Source organism: Budorcas taxicolor, chromosome 11, assembly GCF_023091745.1.
Source record: "Budorcas taxicolor isolate Tak-1 chromosome 11, Takin1.1, whole genome shotgun sequence".
NCBI lineage: Eukaryota > Metazoa > Chordata > Mammalia > Artiodactyla > Bovidae > Budorcas > Budorcas taxicolor.
The window spans coordinates 68,810,448-68,829,424 of NC_068920.1; the positions used below are offsets into that span (position 1 = coordinate 68,810,448).

The window sequence follows — 18,977 nt, forward strand, 5'->3', positions numbered from 1 at the left end:
TTAAAAATAGTCTATGGGCCTAATTACCACCTACAATGTGTAATATTGTCCTGCCATATTTTAGTCCCTCACATAAGGGTAAAGAAACTGCACCTTTGAATTAAAATTACACTGAGAAAATTGTCCTCCCTACAAGACCCTTGAAAATGTGTTCAGCACATGTTTCCAAGTCCAAGCATACAGGATTCTAATTCATTAAATGTATAAAGCTAACATTTTAATCCACTGCTTAATGTAAATAACTTCAGCAATCCCAGTTGGGCTATTTAACATTAATTTAATGTATTTTATAATACATGTGTGTGTCTCCTCTCATGGGGCTAAGTAGAAAGGTGAACAATTATCTAATAACTTCCATCAATGCACTCCACCAAACCTGGTAAGTCAGGCCCCTCCTCTCTTTTTATTTATCTAGTAACTATCTCACCTTGAGGTCCATTCAGGTGTGTGTTCTATCACTCCTAATCAGTACCATGAAGAATCAGGCAAGACCTTCTAGAATCTGTTGCTAGCTTACAAATTTAATCACTATAGATAGCCAGTCTAGACTGTTCAAATTTCACTCTCTCTTCTTTCCTTTTTTTTTTAATAGCTAGACAGAAGGGTGTGCAGCAATGCCTGAATTCTCCAAATAATTAGTTAAATTCTCTCACTTAGTTTGCCTTTGGTAGACATTGCCTAGTTCTCTCTTTAAAAGATGAGAGCAGCTGGATGAGGAAAGAGAATAAGGTTTTGAGAAAGCATAGATGCACCTCACTTCAATGTGAGTCACTGATGGTGCCTAAATAGTGAGGCTGAGTACCTGAATCCCTGCCCCAGAGGTCCCTGAGAACCTCAAAAGCAGACCCACCCAACTGCTCACAGACTTAAAAAAAAAAAAAAAAGCAAAGTAAGGGAGAGGGAAAGGAAAGGCAGAGAGGGAGGGAGGAAGAAAATCGCTAGTCCATGAAGCTGGAGTTTAAATGTGAGACTATTAAGAAAATAATTCACTTCGAAAACTGCTTTCACAGAATAAGTTGGTCTCCACAAATATCCGAGCAGTTCTCTAAGAGCCTGGTTGGCTATGAAACTTGATATCTGTCAACATTTTATAGTTGCCCTGAGTTAATAAGCTATTTTCCTTCTTTGCTGTAACTGACAAATTTTTTAAAAAATTGCATTTTAGATGCCTACCTTCTGAGGAGTTGTATTTGCTATATTATAGTTCTGTCTGCTTTCCGGTCACAGAACACCAAAGTATTTATTCTTACAAATCTTTCTACATGTGTAACTTGAGCTTACTAAAACAGTCCTTTACTCACTTCATTAATTAAATCGACAGAAAAGATGCTTTTACACTTTTGGAGTGAATGACTCTTTATCCAAATTTTTGAATATACATTGTTCAATTTTAGATCATTATATAGCATGTGTCTTTTCCTACCAAACCACACTATCAGATAGAAATCTTTCTAAAATAAAAGCCTAACTTACGCTTACAGTTGATTTAAAACCCCATCTGGAGTAAAATTCTTTTACTTTTTTCAAGAATATTCTTTTTAATTTTTTTTTCATTTATGGCATTTCCATCATTTTAACTTCAAATTTTTAACAGATTAAAAAACAAACTTCAAAATAGCACTTGGGCTAAACTGATTTTTATTTTCACAAGTACATCACTAATATTTAGATACCAAGGATGAGGTATCAATCTTCGAAATACTCTGAAATAAACAAGCAATAAATTACATGTGGGAATAAATGCCATCATAAACACCATATATATATTTTCAGTAAAGAAATACACATTTACATAAACATAGAAAAGCTGATAAAATAATTTGTAATATCAGTAAAAATAACTCACACGAGATAGCTCCTTCTATCACGGTCTTCAAGAAAATTTCAAAACTTTATCATTCTGATTCTTTTTATCAGTGAGAACAAATAACTCTTCAACCCTAACATTAATGTATAATGTTTCTTTACATTTGCTCAGTGTGAAGGAGCCCTTGGAGTCTTGCCAATGTATTCATTTTAATTAAAAAAAAGTCTTTGAAAATACAAAAATTCAAAACAATATCTAAAAAGAAGCAAATAAGTAACATGCCATCCCACATTACACAAATCATCTCAAGGATAAATATGTGCCTCGAACTTGCTTTCTCATTTTGAATTATCACTAGACTAGTGAATGTCTTTTAATGATAGAAAGGTCTACAGAATTAAACTACTTTAAAAATGTTTTCTTTACAACAGAATGAAAAATAAAACTAATGTTCTTTTTCACTGTGTGCCGAATTTAATTTTTGTCATAAGACAATAGCATTTCATTTGCAGGGAAAAAAGATGAAAAGTCCCTGAATTTAGATAGAATGTTTATATTTAAATTCTTAAGTATGATGCCTCTTTTATTTATGTAAAATGAGTTGTTTGTAGTATTTTAAAAGGGGCATGCTGAAAATATTAATATAGTCCATGGATTTTTTTCTACTGATTCTTATGGTGTCATCTAGGGCTGGCACAATTCAGATTTCAAAAGAAATTTTAAATTTGTTTTCAATAGGGAAAAGATTTACTCTTTTATTTTAGGGCTATCTGTGATAGAATGTATTGTTAATCATAGAAGTTTGGTATATTACACATGGGCATGTTATATGCAAATGTATTCAGTTGGGGTATGTATATATTTTGTTATGTTATGTACATAAACATCTACCCTCGTGCATATGTATATTTACATCATGTATAAATATGTGTATATTACCAAAGGGTCTTATACTGAAGGGGAGGAGGAGCTTTCAGGGGACTGCCATACAATATTTTAGTTAACTGTTCACTGAGGCTGTTTCCTATGAGAGTAATTAGGTTTCCTTTTTTCACAGTCCCCAAGGTGGGTGTTTATAGACATGGTTTAGTTATTACTGTTTTCCAAAAGGCTAGTTTTTTAATCTTACATCTACATATGCTTTAAATAAATTAGTGGTTGCCCACCCCCTACCTTGTCCTTCTCTTAGGAAGGCCTATGGACAAACATCTTGATAAATAACTCAAAGAAAAGCTAAACTTTGATTCCAAAAACCAAAGTTCATCTAGTTAAACACTGACATTTTACTATTAACATCCTTTACTAAAATTTAGCTGTCTATACAGTATCTCACAAAAAGGAATGGCAAACAGTATGACGATACTGGTAGGTGAGGGTCTTTAGAGGTAGCTGTGTGCAAATTTTACTTAGGGACTTTCTCCAGAACAGGAGGTCTCACAAGAATTGCCGCTGAGCGTTAAACCACCTAGTGTCCACCTAAATCCAAGAAACAAAAAATATATACCACCAGTATTTCCAAATTATTGAAAATCCTTAGATGCAAACATTAGGACAAAAAGAGGACACTAAAAGTATTTATAAAGTTTATGTTTAGGATCCTCTGAAAGTCATGTTAATCAAAAATACAGTCGGGCAATTGGGTTCATATTCTCAATGATGGAGAGAAATATTTAGCCTTTTTCTGAATTCTCCCTGCCTTGTGTTCTCCCTTGAGAGTTGAACAATCTGGATAGGGCTGGTTAACGTCCTAAGTAGGAGGAATTTCATTTGGCCCAAGTTTTCTTCTATTAGTCTGCTTTTCTCTTTTCTAATAGGAGATAACTGACAGCCCTGTTTTGTATGAAATTATGGAAATCAGAGACTGGAGGAAGGGGGAGTCGTTATTTCAGAACTGAAAAGGTGTGTGTGTCTTCACTCACCCAGAAAAAAAAAATTCCCATCACTAGAAAGGAGCCAGCAAACTGGCCGGCTTAAAAAGTGATTTTTCAACTGATTCCTACTTCTACTCTATGCTTCCAAACATAAAAACAACCTCCACGCAAGCCCTCTTCAAGGCCAAGACCCGAGAGGAAGCAGATACCCAAGCCCCTGAAATCCAGTCTCAAGGGCAAGCGGGAGCCTGGGAAAGATCTCGGCCGCAGTTCTCAGCGAACACTGTCCCTTTTGGGCTCCCCCGGCTCACGTGAGTCCGGGGATCCCTGAACATCCCGGGACCCCAAGAGGGATCTCTCGGGTCTCAGAAAGGATGAAGGCGACGATTGAGACACCTGTATGGGGGCGGGGGAGCTCTAGGTGGCAGATTTACACCTCCAGGCTGCACCGGCGCATTCCTCACCACCTCCTGCCCTGCCCTGCCCTGCCCTGCGCGCGCACCGCACGCCCACGCACGCCGCCCGCGCACACGCACACCCCGCAAGCGCGCACACGCGCGTACACACCCCCAACGGACACATCGCGCGCGCGCGCGCACACACACACACACACACACACACACACACACACCGATCACGCATGCGGCACGCACACCTACTGACCCGGACACACACTCCGCACGAGCGCACACACCCCCAACTCGCACACGCAGACACACACACTGCACACACCCCCGACACACACACCGATCACGCACGCCGCACCCACACATACAGACCCTGACACACATACCCGGACACACACCCCGCACGCGCACACACGGGCGCACACACATACCGATCACGCACACCGCACTCACACACACACACATACCGATCCCTCACGCGCACGCACACCCGCCCGCACGCCACTCCGAGCCGCTCTCCTCTGTAAGCAGGGCCCCCGGTGCCCGGCCCTGCCGCGCGAGGGTACAGCGATGCTCTCCGGCCTCCGGAGCCAGCGGGCTGGGCCGCGGGTTCCGGGGGGGGTGCCAGGCGCCGATCGTAGAGGGGCTGGGAGCCGGGCGGAAGGGCTAGGGAAGGGTGACCGGGCGCACCCCTCGTCGTCCTCCTGCGGTCTCCCGCTCGGCCGCCGCCGGGCCGGGCGCGGCCGTGGGCAGCGCGTGAACCCCACGCGGCCGGGCCTCCCGGGCTCGTTCGGCGCCGGCCTGCAGGGGGCGCCGCTCGCGGGGCCTTGGCCTCGGGCGCGGAGGAGGGGCCGGGTGGCCGGCGCCGAAGCAGGCTCGGCCCCGCGTCCCCGGAAGGCGCGCGGAGCCGGGAGGCTGATGCTCGCCCACGGGCTGGTGACGGCGCTCTCACACTTGTCACCGCCTAGCTCGCTCTCGGGGCCCGCAGCAGGAGAGGGCATGGGCGCTGCCCGAGAGCCCGCCTCCGCCCCGGTAGGCTCCACCTGCCTGCTTGGAGCTCGGGGTGGGAAAGGGAGCTCGTCTCTCCGGCTTGGCCGCGCGGGGGCTTCGGAAAGTTTTCTACCACACCGGGGACGGAGGCTGAAGAAACGCGAGCCTGCTGCCAGGCTGGGACAACCCGAAAGCACCAGAAGCGTCGCCAGCCAGCAGCACCCCCGGCGTCCCCGGCAGTCTCCCCCTTCCCTGGCCCGGCGGGCCCTGGACCGGGAGCCGGAGAAACCTGGCAATCCCGCCGACCGCCTGGTGGGCTCCGCGCCGCGACCCGCGGGAAACGCGCGCCCTGCGGTGTCGCTGGAGATGGACGGCGGGGTCACGATCCCAGAGGAACGGAGCCGCGTCCTCGCAGGGCACCGGCAGGGTGGTCGGGGGGAGTTCCAGGGCCCCTGCAGATGTTCCAGGGGGGCGCCCGGGCCGAGAGTGCCTTCGGAGCGGAACCTCGAACTCCAGGGGTGCCCACGTCCCTTTCTCACTCCAGACTTTCAGCTGAGCTCGGGGTGAGGACTGTCCCCCGTCCCGATCCGGACCCAGCAGCCAAGGCCAGAGGTGTGCAGATTTTTTTTTAAGACCCACCCACATCTTATAAATGTGAGATTGTTATCAGGCAGCCCAGATTACTTAAAGCGTACCATTTCTCCGCGATCCAATTTTATTAGGATTTACTCTCATTTGTGCTGGGCTTCTCTGGGGAAATAATGCTTTGATTAATGTAATCCTGGCCCAGGATCCGCCACATGCCCCTCGCCCCTCTCCCAGGAGAAGGGGCCTGTTTGACAAACAATAACAGAGCAGCAACTCTTGCAATCTGGCCCACACCTTTGGGGGCGGCTAGGAAGAAGGTAACACGCGATCCCACGCCGTTTGCTAAATGCAAGGGTGAGAGGAGGGAGCGGGCTCTGCGAGGGGCGAACTTTCCAGACGCAAAGCCCCGGGGCTCCGAGGCGCGGGGGCTCCTGGAGAGGTACCCTCGGTGGCTGCGCGCCTGGATCCTGTGTGCGCCCGCCCTCCGCTCGCTCCGGCTGTCTGCCTCTTTGTCCCCAGCCACAGGCCTCGGCGACCGGGGAATCTGCGCGCTCCGCGTGGGCAGCCCCCGGACCCAGGGTGCGTCCACAGCGCCCAAGCGCGGCCCCCAAGCACTTCGAGAGCAGATCTTAGGGGAGAACCAGGCGCCGACCCGAGGCGCCCCGCCGCTGCCAGAAACCTGGAACCCCGGGCCGAGCCTCAGCGGCTCCCCTCCTTTCTAGACGCCCGCACCCCTCCGGCCGTGCACACACGCACACAATGCGAATGCGCGGGGACCTGCGCTCGCTGCTGCGGCTGGCCGAGAGTGGGCGCCCCCTTCCCGCTCCCCTTCGGCGCCGCCCGGCCCCCGCCCCGAAGGAGAACAGCTCAATTACGAAAGGAGCGCAGGAAGAAATCACGGGCTCCCAGGCGCCCGCCGACGCTCCTCGGGTCCCCGTCCCCAGGCGCCCGGTCCCCACCCCCACCGTCCCCAGCTCGCGGAGGGCGGGGGCGCGGCGGGGCGAGGGGTCCTACCCTGCTCCGCCAGAACAAAGCCCACCGCGGGAGCTCGCGGCCGCGCACCGAGCTGGTGACAAAGGCGGGCGGGCGGCGCCGAGCTCCACGGCCAGGCTCCGGCGGCGGCGGCGGCGGCGGCGGCGGGAAGGAGGCCTCTAAGGAGATGCCCATCCCTCCCCGGGCTGCGGCAGGTCGCCGCGGTGTCCCCGGCGACCGGTTAGGGTGACTCAGCGTTTCCCTGCGCTCCATCCCGCACCCGCTCTGGTCTCCCGCACCCGCTCTGGTCTCCCTCCCCCCGGTGCGGCTGGACCAGCTCTTCTCCATCCCTCCCGCTTTCTCCCCCACCCCACTCCTTCTACCCTACTCTTTCTCCCCGGCCCTTTTGCTTTTAATCGCTTTCCATTTTTCTTTTTCCCTGGAAAAGCAAGACTAATTCGACCTCTGAAGGCCGCTCTGGGTGTTCAGATGACAGTCTCAAAGTCCTTGAGGACAGTGTTTATGGAGACAAGGGGAGTAGAGGGTCCCCTTCATTTTATTATGCAAACGATGCTCTCAATAAAATAACATGCAGTCTAAGGAAGCGGAGTTCGGCCTTGGGACCCCCACAAGCCGCTGCCCTTGCCAGAGAAGCAGCTTCGCAGGGTCGCACATCACAGCAGGGTGCGGGCAGGCATACCCTGCCGCCGGGAAGAGAGGCCCCCAAGGCGAACCTTCCTAGGGAACGCCCCAGTCTGGCTTCCTAACCCTGCAAAGGAGTCGCTTGCCAGACCCCAGCGCTGACATCCTACAGTGTTTCAGGTTTAGGAGACTTTAATAGTCACTGTTTTTCTAACTGAATTTTTACTTGTTTCATTTCTGCGATGTGAATTTCAAATAAAGGGAACACAGTCTAAGCCATTTGGACAATACATGTCTTGACTTCCGGAGGTTTTCTGCACTCTGATATAATATTAAATTAAAATCTGACATCTGTCCAGCAGCACTGTGAGCTTGGGATCCTCCCCTTTGGCTCTACTGGGCAGCCAAGCTCCCTACCTCGAAATCTGGGGGGAGGAGGTGGGCCTTCAAAACTGTAAGGCAGACACAAAACTTTTAACTGGGGACTAACCAGCCCCAGTTTGCATGAAGCTGCGGTGAGCAAGTTCTACAGCCAAAGACTCTTTGCCAGATATTTCAGTGCTGAAATGATATTACTGCAAACCAAGGAGTATCTGAAGTAACAGATACTATGACGACTGGGACTATATTCTAAAAGTGAACAAAACAGCTGACCTTTCTTGAAGGCTGGTGGTCCAGGATAGGGAGGGAACAGGGCAGTGAAGTGGGAGTTTTCATATTCACAGGAGAGGACATGCTACAGAAGCAGTGTTTGGGGAAAATGCCCAAAAGAGCAGCCTCCAGCCTGATGAGCTGTGATCTGCACCCAGCTCCTCAGACAATAGCTAAGTTCAAGTGTCAAAAAAATCGAATTTAAAAGAAAAAAAACCACCCAGAGGCACCCAAGTGCAAGAATTGTTTCCTAGTGTGCCACAAAGACTCATCCATCAAGGGACTACCTAGTTCCAACTCGGGAGAAGTTATATAGGGAATTTGGGGGGTTCTGGGCCAAGGGTGTCCTCAAGAAAGAGAATTATTTCCGTTAAGGCCACAAGCTTGTGGCGGGGGTGGTGTGTGGAATCCAACCACCCCCCTGGCAAAGCTGAGTTAATATTTTGTTTTTCAAAACACAGACACAAAAACACCAAGTTGACCTTGGAATATTTTTCTAGCTAGACCTACCCACATGTTTTTGTTAATAAATCCTCATCGTCACTCCAGTCCATCAGCTGGGCTCTCAGTTACCTAGCCCTTCGAATTTAAATTCTAAGAAGAACATTGTGGGGGCGGGGGTTGAAGAGGGACAGGCCAGAATAGTCCATCATGTCCTGTCAGCCACTGCTTCCCTAGCAATTGGTAGCTTTCATTACCAGACTTGTCAGGTGCGTGAATGCAGCTACCGTGGGCAAACTGTGGGAAATGGGCTGTTTTTAAAGCATATACTCGATCGCCAACTTTTCATGCCTTCTTAACTTAGGTCCCACAATCTGAGATAGTCTGTAGTTTAAAGCTTTCCTGTAGGCATCAGAAGTAAAGCTGCTTGCTTCAGGGTGAGAGAGCACAAGTGTCTGACTTGATCACTGCTCCTTCCAGCCCGTCTAAGAAAATCAAGTGCTTGCTCCTTTGCTACAGATCAGATCAGTCAGTTATCACAGTGATACGAAGAAGAACGAGGGGGAGCCATTGGGACGCTTCCAAGAACTTAGCAAGATGGAGAAATAACTCACCCACCGCCAAGCCAGGCGACAAACGCTCGTCTCCACCCAAAAGCTACTGCTGAAGAACCCTTTCCTTTGTATACAGCACACAGTGTGGGTAGACAGTATGCAGAACATTCTAATTTGTAAATGCTAATAGCAGTGTGCTTCTATACTGCCACGGTATCCGAAGGAGCACTTTATTGCTCTCAAATGGGAGCAAGTGAGTAAATACCCACTTTGTATTTTGTACACTTGACCCAGGTAGTGTTCTTCATTCTCTCATTTGGCAAAAGCAATTTCACTATCCCCAACAATTAAAAGTCTATAGCTTGGCCCGGCTCTTTGGATCTTAATTCATATCCAGCTTGATTATTTTCACCTCCAAATCGTTACAGAATGTTAACACGGTCCCTATAATATGCCAGTTCTCGAATTAACTTGTTGCTTTACCCAGAATTATTATTTTCTATTTCCTTTACTTTAGATAACCTAAGAATGTAGATATCATGAGAAACAAGCTTTTCTTTTCTTACAGGCTTTTTTATTTTTTTAATTTTTTTCCAGACTTTTTTAAAAAGTAACTTTGCAAAAAAAGGAACGTACGCAGCAGCCAAGATAGGAATGATCCCAGATCTCATGAAAAGTGATAGCGAAAATCATACTCCAAATATGTACAGAGTTCTTAACCATTGTTTTGCAAAATGCCCGGCTAAATAGAAAACCTGCCTTTTTCCTTAGTAATTTAAAAAATGCATTCAGCAGCTCAGGGCATGCAAAGTAACCTAGAGCTTTGAGGCACTGGTCTAGTGCCTGTGGATCTCCCCCCGAAGTCTTTTGTCTGAAATGTCCAGAGAGCTGAAGAAAAAGCAATGTTTGGGTTCAGATTACACGTTTCTTCCATCTTCTACTTTGTGCTATTTGCACAAACCTGCCTGTACATTTCCTGACTTTAAATGTGAGAGCTGGCGGATAAAAATCCTGGAATTAAAATCTTTTTCAAAGTGCTCCCTTGCATATGTTACTCACATAATTTCCAACCCTCCTAGATGAAATACCACTTACATCCAAACCTTGACTTTCGCAAGTTAGTTTCAAAGAAAAACTTCTGGCTGGATCCTGGCTGGCTTCGAGTCAAGTTCGAAAGAATAAGGTGTCTTTCCCCCTCCTGCAGAGCCCCCAGCCCGGGGCCCTTCCTCCAGGCTCAGTGACACACAGGTGCCGGGAGCTGCTGAACCGTGGAAACCAGCTTCTCACTTCCAGTCAGTCACTCACAGCTCCCCTTTCTGAGTCAAGCTTTCCAAATCTCCTTGGGAAAACTGTTAGTGACAAACTGACTAATTCCTCAGAACCGGGTAGCATTTGCCCTTCACTATTTTAGGAAGTTTTCCTCGAATCTTTTCATCCTTGGCCGTATCTAAAAATCTCTAAGGCGGAAACCCTGAGCTCTGTGAAAACTTTTCTGCAACTACATTAAATCGTATTGTGCTAAAAAGTTTCAAGCTCACAGTGACCTCTTACCATCGGCTATTTTGTGTTTCCTTTTCCCTAACAAGCCCTTTCAAGGATAAATTCAGAATCTTGCCATAATCAGAGGAGTTGCCAAGATTTAAAGGCGCGTTTATATATCGAATGGAGTAAAAGAGACCCAGGAAGCCTGGACTAAGTCTCCAGGAGCTAGGGTTTTATTTAGAAGTCAAAGCCTGCCTCAAGTTGAAGACTGTTCACCATTTAATAGATAATACCTTTAGAATACATCTTTCTCTTCGTGACTGTTTCCCCAAAAATACAACCTGAAAGGTAACCTATGGAGTAGGTTATCGCATATCCCTAAGAATTTTGCAAAGCATTTCTGCTTTCACTGACCAACTCTGTTTTCCACACTTATATCCTCTTCACAGAAAGACATGGAGGAATAGTGTTTTAAGCCGGTTTTCCTTTCCCAGGCCATTTCACAGATGGGGCTGAGTGGGAGATGGGGAGGTCATTGTCCCCCTACTTTAAGGCCCTGTGTTATGCACTGAATTCGCTCCTGGTTGTGAATATGCATAGAAAGGTAGGGACCATTTGTGCATTTGGCAAGTTCAGCTTTTGAAAACAGCTACATTTTACAGCGTACTTGCTAAGACGAGTCAGTGCGCCCCCTGCTGACAAGTCAAGACTTCGACTCCCGAGCACTTCCAAAGTTTATTTTGTTCAGTAAACCGTGTCATATAAAATTAACAACAACCAATAAAATTAGCTTATATGTTTCAACTGTAAAAGTCCAAAACAAAATAAAGCTAGTTTTGGTGGCGCTAGAAATCTCTAGCTTGGCTTCTTCTCTTTGGCTGAGCCACGGTCCTTTTATCTAAAGCCCAGTGCACAAACATATAGCTTAATGTGGCCAGTGTTCTTCCTTTTCTTTCTCTCGCTATGGCAACCAATATGCTCTGCTCAGAAATGTTCCCCATCAAGGAAACAAATGATCTTCAGGGAGCAGCTCTATATGGCATCTGGTCCAATGGAGCACAGAGAGTTAACCTCAGTCAAAAGCGACGCTGCCAAGCACGCAAACGGGGAGTGGAAAACTGGCGATCCTTACCCCTCCCCGACTGAAACCTCTTCCTCCCTCCTGACAAACCATTTCATTGATTTGGCATCAACTGTTTCCAGATATATTACAAATTTCCAATTGCAAGGTGTTCTGGAGACAAAAGTGCAATCATATTCCAGATATTTGAGGCTACTACCCCACCACCACCACCACCCCAGAGGCTCACCTTCCTCTAAAAAGAACAAAACCAAGAATCTTTTAGCATCCTCTCCAACCCATTTCACTAAAGTAAGGTGCTCACACGGGCTTGGACTTGGCCTAGCTAATTCCACCATCCAATTTTCTCTAATTATCTGCAACTAGCAAGTAACTGTACCCTTCATTTTTACTAAAAGCCAGGGACCAGAGGCAAGGGGGTGGGGTGCAGCTGTCAAGAATAGCAAACACAGTAAACCACTATAGCTCTAGCCTCCTTTGGGAATAAAGTGTAGGGTGTCCTGGTTAGTTTTGATTGATCACCCTCTTCCTGATGGACTTTCACTACCAAATGGAAAGGCTGCAGTTTGCCGCCTGCTCGCCAGACGCGGCGATAACCAGGGGGGGCACTGACTTCCTGCCTCTTCTTCCGCCCCTGCTCCTTCTTCTCCATCTCTCTGCCCTCCCTTTGCCAAGCCCCCCCCCCTCACTCCACCCCTCTTCTCCCAGCAGGAATCCCCCACCCCAATCCCAGGCAGGCACACGTAGTTCAACACATCAGCATCAGCTACAGAAAAGGGGCTTCTTCCCCTCTAGTCCAGATTCTCCGGGAGGCGCGGGGGGTGGGGGTGGGGTGGGGTGAGAAATCCGAAAGCAAGAAATACGTATACTACTGCGTGCTTCATCATCGCTTCTCTTCTGGGGCCTTCGTATTTCCCTAACAATCAACAATTAAAATTAATAGCACTCTCCTCCTCCTCCCCAGGAAAAAAAAAAGTAAAGTGCCTTGCTGTGGCGATCCCTGGAAGGAGTCCACCTTTTATGTAATATTTTCGGAGGGCTAAATTTTGAACTCTTCCCCCCCCCAACACAATTCCTCTTCCTTCCTTCAAAACAGCTGCCCGTAAGCTCTCTCTCGTCCCAAGCCCTGAAAATAAGCCCCAAGCCTACGAGAGCCCACCGAAAACGGAAAGGAGGGGCAGAAACGAGAACGCAGCGAAAGAAAATGAAAAACACTTACCGAGCAAACTTCCAGGATTAGATTTTAAAATAAAGGAAGAAGTTTTATTTTTAAAAAATAAATAAGGTGACTGGTGGGGGGGGGGGCGGGAAGACATATTCTCAACTCCCCAGAAGCGGTACCTCCTCAGTCTTCTCTTTCCTCTGACTCCTCTAAGCCCGGCTCTCCACTCGTCTATTATTTTCACCAAAATATATGAAAATGTATGCAAATGAAAGTCAGCACTAACTGTTCTCCCCTTGTTATATACTTTGGATTTTTTTTTTTTTCCAGACAAAACAATCACACTCGGCAGAGGGAGGGGGCGGATGGGTGGGGCTGGGGAGCGACTGGGGAACTAAGTACGCGGAGGCGGAGGACCGAGGGGACCCAGCTCGCAACAGAAGTGCATTTCTGATTTCGAGGAGCACGACGTTTTGGGGGGCTTCCCGTACGCGCACACACCCTCCTTGAAAAGAAAGAAAGTGGATGTGTTTGCGGAGGCGCTCTCCCGTTTCATCAGGCCACCTGAGACTGCTTTTGAAAGCGTGTACTGTGAAATTCATAGCGGTAATTTAGACAAAATCCTCACTGTATATTAATGAAAGGGGCCCCATGGCTCTGTTCCTACCCTCCCCATTCAGTGTAAACAAAACCACGAGACTCTCTCGGTTTTTGAGTCGGATCCAAGCAAAATCGGCAGGAAAGGAAAACACGGGGAGCTGGCACCGACTATTCAAACGCCTGCACCTGGAGATCTCAGATTTATTGAATGAAATCTGTGTTCCATCTTCCATATATACACACACGCATACATACATAGGAAAGGGAACCTTTAGGAGACGCGGAGGTAAAAATCCGTTCTGTCTGGGGTTTGGCTACCGCTGCCCTTCAGGTCTATACCTTCGCAATAATGGAGCCACTAAAACCCACCTAGGAGGGCATCTCTCCCCCTGCACACAGGAGAGGGACCACATCACACACAAGTGCTCCGCGCCCACCATTCATCACGAGACCTCGCAAGGGCTTCAAGGCTGCGGCTAAGCTGGGGAGCTCCGGACCTAACCAAGCAGCCCCCCAAAAAACTGACTGCGCGCGGCAGAGGAATTATTCGCCGGAGAAGGGCAGCCCCCAGCACCCCGGCGGCTCCGCGTCTGCGTCCAGGGCGGCCGGGTGCGGGGTGCACGCGCACGCACCCTCATTAGGGACGATGTATTTATTGAATGTCCGAGTCGGGTTAGTTCACTGGAAATCCCCGAGGAGGGTTCAATTTGCCCTTGTTTTCGTTGCCACTTTCTCTTTTTTCTTGGTTCGCTGAGGCTCCTCTGTGCAGCGTTTCCGCTCGGCCGCGTCCCCCACCCCCGCTCCTCCCGCCCACCCCGCGCGCTCCCCCCTCCCGGCCCCCTTAACTCTTTCCGCCAGGCTAGGCTGCGATCGCGCTCCCCGCCGCCAGCCCCAGCCGCGCCGCAGACCATCCGAGGCCGGAGAGACAGAGAAAGCCCCCACCGTGCCTAAGAATAGTGAGCCCAGGCGAAATACCACTAACAGCCACCGCACCGAAATAAAGAAACACACACCGCACCCGCACCCGATGTGAGCGGTGGAGGGCGCGGCTGGCGGCCCGCTCCCCTAGGCCGCTCCCGCTGCGGCAGGCTTCCCGACGCCTCGGGGCGGGGGTGGGGGGGACACACTTACGGTGTGTCTAGGGGGGGAAGGTAGGCCGATCTCTCCGCCGCCCGTGGGCACCCCCGACTCGCAAGGGCACGCGCGCTCCTCGCAGGAATCCCGGCGGAGGGGCGGGGGAGGAGAGGCGGGGGTGGGGAGCGCGCGGCGGGCTGCGGTCCGTCTCGCACGCGCGGGCCCCGCGCCGGTCCCGGGCTGCCGGTCTCCCAGGCGATGGCATCCGAGACCTTAAACAAAGGGGGCCGCCGCCGCCGGCGCGAAGCGGCTGCGGAAAGTCGCGGTGGCTGATTTCCAAGGAGCGTGGCTGCTACCCGGTCTTTCGGCGCCGCGAGCTCCCTCTTCCCACCCCCGCCTCGGTGGGGACGGGGCACGGCCAGTGGAGGGAGAAGGAAACTTTGAAACCGCTGGGGACACGGCTGCCTATAGGTATTAGCGTGAATGGCGCGTCCTTGCCGCGCGCGGTACGAATCTCCGGGATGCGATGGGGGGAGGGGAGGGCGGCATAACGCAGCACCAGGTGGACCGTGGAGGTTGCTATTTTTCGCGATTTTCCCCTCTACGATCTCCTTCTGACTCCCTCCCTCCCCTGTTTGCCCCCCCCCCCACCGCACCCCCGCCGTCTCTCCCCTCTCTTCCTCCTCCCCCCCGCCTTCCCAGACCTATCGCGCTCCCCAGAGCCCCGGAGGGATGGCCAACGTCTCGGCCGGACGCGAAGAGTTAAGATGTGGCGGAGGGGGCGGCGGGGGGGGGCGGGGAGGAGACAGTGGCGAGCGGGCGGGAGGCGGCTCGGGGAGGGCCAGGGAGGGGGAACGACAGATTTCCAGCCTCTACGACGCTCTGCCTAAATTAAAAAGCAACCAATCGGAACCGCCGGAAGGGGGGCCGCGCGTCCTGAGCCAGTCATTCCGGGGCTGCCAGTCACCCAGCGGGTAGCCAATCAGCGGGGGCCCCGGTGCTCGACTTCCTTGTGTTTGGGAAAGTGTGGTGGTGGGTGCGCGCTCGCGGCGGAGGGTAAACATTCGACAGTCCCTGCTCGGAGAGGGAGGGACAGAGAGAGGACTGTCAGATCGGAGCCGAACCGGCGGGCGAGAGAGGGCGAGAGAGAGAGAGAGGGAGAGAGGGAGGGAGAAGGAAGAAGCTAGGGAGAGCGCGCGAACCGGGGCGCACGGCGAGCTCCCCCGGCAACTCCGCTCCGGCACGGCCAGCGCGCGCGCCGTCGGTGCAGCCTCCGCGCCGTGCGTTGTGCCCACTGGAGTTGGTTGTGTATCAAGGATCCCCTATATGCACACACACACCTCCACCTCCACCAATGCACTCTTCTTCTTCCTCCTCATCCTCCTGCAGACCTCTGCTGGGAAAAAAATAAAACACCAACCCCAACCGTCAGCAGCAAGGTAACAGAAACGCGACCTCGTGTTTTCGCCTGTGCAGCTTTTTCCTTGTTATATTTGCCTTCTACTCTCTGCCCCAAAGGAAAGATGTCCCATCAGACTGTGACTGTCGTGAGGAGAATGAAAGAGGACTCTTGTTTCAGAGGCAACCGAGAGCTCCGGCAATAGCAACTTCAGAGCAATGCACCAGCGCGCGAAGTTTTCCTAGGACAGAGCAAAGTCGAGCCGAGAGGACCGGAGGGGGAGAGCGGGAGCCCGCGTCTCCGCTCGGCACGCGAGCGGCCAGCACCACCACGCCTTCAAGGACAAAAAAAGTTTTCCTCCTCCAAGGGGAGACGAGCGAAGGGCGTTCCCGGAGAGCTGGCGAGGAGCGGCCGGTCGTCCGCGCTGTGGTCCAGCAGAAAGGAGCGGCTTCTTTTCTTTGTTGCCTCCCGTGAAGTCGCCACTTAGCAGGTGGACCGGGCCCGGCGCCCCGGGCAGAGTCCGCGCTCGCCCGAGGACCGGAGGAGGAGGAGCGCCGGTCGGTGCGCCCGGCCCGAAGAGCCCCGGCGCAGGCCCGCGCCCCTCCCGGAGAGCCCCGCTGGAGCGAGCCGCTCGCGCCGGGGCTGGGGGGCGGCCACGACCCCCCCCGAGGGGGGCGGCCACGGAGTGCGCCCCGCCGAGAAGCGAGCCCCCCTCCCCGGAGCGCGGCTCCTGCGGCGGCGACTGCTGACCAAGGCCGGCCAGCGACCCCCGCGCCCTGCCCAGCGGCCTTGCAGCTGCACCCGGCGGCCGCGGCGGCGGCGGCGGCGGCGGCGGCGGGGCCGGCGGGGGCCCGGGGCGGGGGCGGGGGCGGAGCGGGGGAAGGCGGGGGGGCGCGGCGGCGGCGGCGGTGGCGGCGGTGGGGTGGCGGGAGCGGAGCGGCATGGCCACGGCGGCTTCTAACCCCTACCTGCCGGGGAACAGCTTGCTAGCGGCCGGCTCCATCGTCCACTCGGACGCGGCGGGGGCCGGCGGCGGCGGGGGCGGCGGGGCAGGAGGCGGGGGCGGCGGGGCTGGGGGCGGCGGGGGCGGCATGCAGCCGGGCAGCGCGGCTGTGACCTCGGGCGCCTACCGAGGGGACCCGGCCTCCGTCAAGATGGTGCAGAGCGACTTCATGCAGGGGGCCATGGCCGCCAGCAACGGCGGCCATATGCTGAGCCACGCGCACCAGTGGGTCACCGCGCTGCCCCACGCCGCCGCCGCCGCCGCCGCCGCCGCCGCCGCCGCCGTGGAGGCCAGCTCGCCGTGGTCTGGCAGCGCCGTGGGCATGGCCGGCAGCCCCCAGCAGCCGCCGCCGCCGCCGCCGCAGGGCCCCGACGTGAAGGGCGGCACGGGGCGCGAGGACCTGCACGCGGGCACCGCCCTGCACCACCGCGGGCCGCCGCACCTCGGGCCGCCGCCGCCGCCGCCGCACCAGGGCCACCCCGGGGGCTGGGGGGCCGCCGCCGCCGCCGCCGCCGCTGCCGCCGCCGCCGCCGCCGCTGCGCATCTCCCGTCCATGGCCGGCGGCCAGCAGCCGCCGCCGCAGAGTCTGCTCTACTCGCAGCCCGGGGGCTTCACGGTGAACGGCATGCTGAGCGCGCCCCCGGGCCCGGGGGGCGGCGGCGGCGCGGGCGGCGCGGGGGGCGGCGGCGCGCAGAGCCTGGTGCACCCGGGGCTGGTGCGCGGGGACACGCCCGAGTTGGCCGAGCACCATCACCACCACCACCACCACGCGCACCCGCACCCGCCGCACCCGCACCACGCGCAAGGGCCCCCCCACCACGGCGGCGGCGGCGGCGCGGGGCCCGGACTCAACAGCCACGACCCGCACTCGGACGAGGACACGCCGACGTCCGACGACCTGGAGCAGTTCGCCAAGCAGTTCAAGCAGCGGCGCATCAAGCTGGGCTTCACGCAGGCCGACGTGGGGCTGGCACTGGGCACCCTGTACGGCAACGTGTTCTCGCAGACTACCATCTGCCGCTTCGAGGCCCTGCAGCTGAGCTTCAAGAACATGTGCAAGCTCAAACCGTTGCTCAACAAGTGGCTGGAGGAGGCGGACTCGAGCACCGGCAGCCCCACGAGCATCGACAAGATCGCGGCGCAGGGCCGCAAGCGCAAGAAGCGGACCTCCATCGAGGTGAGCGTCAAGGGCGCGCTGGAGAGCCACTTCCTCAAATGCCCCAAGCCCTCCGCGCAGGAGATCACAAACCTGGCCGACAGCCTGCAGCTCGAGAAGGAGGTGGTGCGGGTGTGGTTCTGCAACCGGAGGCAGAAGGAGAAGCGCATGACGCCGCCCGGGATCCAGCAGCAGACGCCCGACGACGTGTACTCGCAGGTGGGCCCGGTGAGCGCCGACACGCCGCCGCCGCACCACGGGCTGCAGACAAGCGTGCAGTGAAGGCCCGGGCGCCGCGCTGTCACCCCGCCGCCCCCGCTGCGCCGGGCCGGGCCGGGCCGGGCCGCCCTCCCCTCCGCCCAAAGACAGGCCTGCCCGCCCTCGGGGGAACGGAGAGGGGCGCACCGAGGAGATGCTGTTTGAAGTCCAAGGAAGGAGGGGCGAAGCAAGCAAACAAAGCCTACAAATGCCCTGACAGTTTTACATACACGTAGATGACAAAACCGAGAGAAAAAGGGGCGATCCTGAGGTCTCTTTCTACTATGGTGGTGTTTCGTTTTCTTGGTTTTCTTTTTAAAGAAGGGTGGAGATGCCAAGGGCACCAAAACTGCACTCGCGAGGTTTTTCCCACCCTGAGAAGTTCTACACGGCGACGGTGGATAGCACTTAGCACCTGCTTCGTCCTCTCCTCTTAAAAAAAAAACAAAACGAAATTCTTTTTTTTTTTTTTAAAGCACCCCCTTCCCTTCCACCCCCTCTCTCCAAAGGGCCCCCTCCAGCCTGGAGAGATCCACCGTAACTTTGTTTCCTGAGAGCGACCTGAAGGCCTGCTGGGGCACCGGGTTTAATCAGGGGTGACTCTGTGCTCCCGACCCCGTGATTCTTGTCCATATTAAAGTCATTTGGGGACAAACAAATTGACTATGAAATGGGAAGGCGAAAAAAACAGAACACTCTCCAGAAAACAAGAAATATATATATATATACACACACACACATGTATTCACAGCTTCTGAAATTAACAAACTGATAGTAAAGCCAAAAGAAAAACAATACCTATCGTCAAAGTAACCTTGGAAATAAAAGTATCAAGAGAG

General features: G+C 53.3%; 1 protein-coding gene across 1 annotated transcript; it reads left to right on the forward strand.

The window, feature by feature from the left end:
- The first annotated feature begins 16,662 nt into the window (after positions 1 to 16,662).
- Positions 16,663 to 18,162, forward strand: POU3F3 (POU class 3 homeobox 3). The gene has a single exon (XM_052649315.1). The coding sequence runs from the start codon at positions 16,663 to 16,665 to the stop codon at positions 18,160 to 18,162; it is 1,500 nt and encodes a 499-aa protein (XP_052505275.1).
- The last annotated feature ends 815 nt before the right edge of the window (positions 18,163 to 18,977 follow it).

Coding starts and splice junctions, on each gene's coding strand:
- POU3F3 (XM_052649315.1), top strand. CDS start 16,663: ATGGCCACGGCGGCTTCTAACCCCTACCTGCCGGGGAACAGCTTGCTA.